Source organism: Mus caroli, chromosome 17 (assembly GCF_900094665.2).
Source record: "Mus caroli chromosome 17, CAROLI_EIJ_v1.1, whole genome shotgun sequence".
NCBI lineage: Eukaryota > Metazoa > Chordata > Mammalia > Rodentia > Muridae > Mus > Mus caroli.
Window position 1 is genome coordinate 74,538,797 of NC_034586.1, and position 2,626 is coordinate 74,541,422.

At 39.4% G+C, this 2,626-nt stretch overlaps 1 protein-coding gene across 1 annotated transcript in view; it reads right to left on the minus strand.

The window, feature by feature from the left end:
* The window catches only part of Heatr5b (HEAT repeat containing 5B), a 78,821-nt gene that overhangs the window by 55,308 nt on the left and 20,887 nt on the right, over nt 1–2,626 (minus strand). Inside the window, exon 13 of the mRNA XM_029470916.1 lies at nt 472–612. Within this exon, the coding sequence (XP_029326776.1) occupies nt 472–612 (141 nt within the window). The remainder of the gene's footprint in view (nt 1–471; nt 613–2,626) is intronic.

The window sequence follows — 2,626 nt, forward strand, 5'->3', positions numbered from 1 at the left end:
GGGGCCAACCAAAGCAAGCAGGGTTGACTGGAGCAAGCAGAGGTCCTAAATTCAATTCCCAACAACCACATGAAGGCTTACAACCATCTGTACAGCACACACACACACACACACACACACACTATGTAAATCATTAAAAAAAAGTCTGGGGCTGGAGAGATGGCTCAGTGGGTAAGAGCACTGACTGTGTTCCCAGAGGTCCTGAGTTCAAATCCCAGCAACCACATGGTAGCTCATAATCTGTAATGGGATCTGATGTCCTCTTCTGGGGTGTCTGAAGACTGCTACAGTGTACTCATATAAATAAAATAAATAAATCTTAAAAAAAAAAGTCTGAAAAACTATTTAAAATAAAACATCACCATTATCAAGAGCATAACTAAATGTTAAGTGCTAGAATAAGCTTGATATACCTGGCTTTTTAAAACACATTGCCATGTTCCAGAATATTTATCATGCTGTAAGAGTTCATACCTTCAGTGCACTAAGAACAGCAGTAAATATGTTAAGCTGCACAGCCTGCTGGCGGACACCTTTGGCTTGCTTAACACATTCAGCAAAGTGATCCAGCATTTGTAACCTATAGTAATGGGATAAAATCACATTAGTATATTAGNGGGTTTTGTTTGTTGTTGTTGTTGGTTTTTTTGTTTTGTTTTGTTTTGTTCTTTTTGTTTTTCGAGACAGGGTTTCTCTTTGTAGCCTTGGCTATTCTGGAACTCACTCTGTAGACCAGGCTGGCCTCGAACTCAGAAATCTGCCTGCCTCTGCCTCCCAAGTGCTGGGATTAAAGGCGTGCGCCACCACGCCCGGCTCATTAGTGGTTTTTATTTAAATATGGCTTAAAAATAAAGATAAGAATATAAACCAGTTATCAATTATGCCCCTGGACTGTATCCATTTCATCCCCAGAATTGATTCAAAGCCAACCTTTATCTCCTATATTAATACATACTCATGTATTAGAACAAAAAGGACACTAAATATTAAATTTCAATTATCAAAAAAATAGTNCATAATTCCAGAGGTCATAAGTATGTCCAGCAAAATCCCTGGCTTGTAGCGTATGATACAGTTGGCCCCATGACTGTCCACCAAAGAGCTATGTGGAAAAGACTGGAACCCCAGGGTAGCTCTGGTAAGCAGTGGCAGGCTGGAAGGAGGTCACCAGTGCACTGGGGACATGCNCTTGGGGAGCAGTGAGACCCTGGCCTCTTCCTTCTTTCTCTCACTTTGCTTTCTAGACATGAAGTGAGCAGTGTGGCTCTGTGATGTACTTCCATCCTATGAACCTTACAGCAGGAACACGGCAGTGCAGCCATCTAATCAGGGAGCGTAACCTCTAAGCCAAGCAAACGGATTCTCTGTTAAGTGTTTCAGATATTTGGCAGTGACTAATGTGAGGCCCGTGAGTTAGTCCCTCCCCTTCTCTCTTTACACAAGGTTGGACAAGCTGCTTGGCTTATCCTCGAACTCTTTCTCCTGCTGCTTCAGCCTCCCTAGGGCCCGAGCTGCAGAAGTCTCAGTCATATGTCACTGCACCTTTTCTCCTCAAAGTATTTTTAATAGATCAGAATAATAACCATTATCTACTTCTGTGGATAATTTTTAATTGGAAAGAAAAGATGGGCATACCTTTTAAAACTTTGTATTACATATTATATAGTTATTTAGTGTATCTGTGCATGGATAAACGTGCAGGGTACTCCTGTGGAAGTCAGAGGCTGATCTGTAGGAGTCAGTTCTCTCCTTCTGCTGGAAAACAGGTTGTCAGGCATGGCAGCAAGTCTCTTTACCTGCAGGGCCAACTCCTCAGGCCGAGTAGAATTTTTTTCTTTTCTTATTTTGATAAGGGGTCCCTCTATATAACATAGGCTAACCTTAAACTCTGTGTAGCCTAGGTTCTAGTTTGTTTGCTTGCTTGTTTGTTTCTTTGCATCTTTAAAANCCTACACATGAGCTGGAGGGATGGCCAGTTCCAAGCACCCACACAGTAGCTCACAACCATGTAAACCTCTAGTTCCAGGGTATGCAGACCCTCCTGATAGNCTCTGGCATCAGGTATATTGTACATACACACATGCAGGAAAAACATACCTATCATAAAACAAAGAAACTTAAAGACATTTTTAAATGTTCTTACATAGAAAAAAACTGTACCCCATATCTTACCATACCAGAAGCTTTGAGACATTTCAAGACAGGCTTAGAGACATTTCAAGACAGACTGAACAATTAAAAAACCACAAAGTCTGGGATTTGAATGTGCTTATTTAAAGCAAGGATATTGAGTATATATAATACATACAGTTTTTTTCAACTTTAATGTTGTTTAACATTTATGTGGAAATCAATTGTATTTAATGATATCAAGCTTAAATATAAAAAACAAATAGCTAAAAGCAATTCCTCAAGTAACCTACACATTTAAAGATATATTATCTTTTGCATCTAAACAATATTACTTTAAGTCATATTTTATAGAAGTTAAGTAATTTGAAAGAGTCTGACATTAATTCATTTTTTTCCATTTTGGGAAATCACAAGTATACAAAGTGCTGGCAGAGTTAGGAATGGTGGCTGTGGACATAAAATACAGCAGACCAAAATCCTCATGCAACAAGAA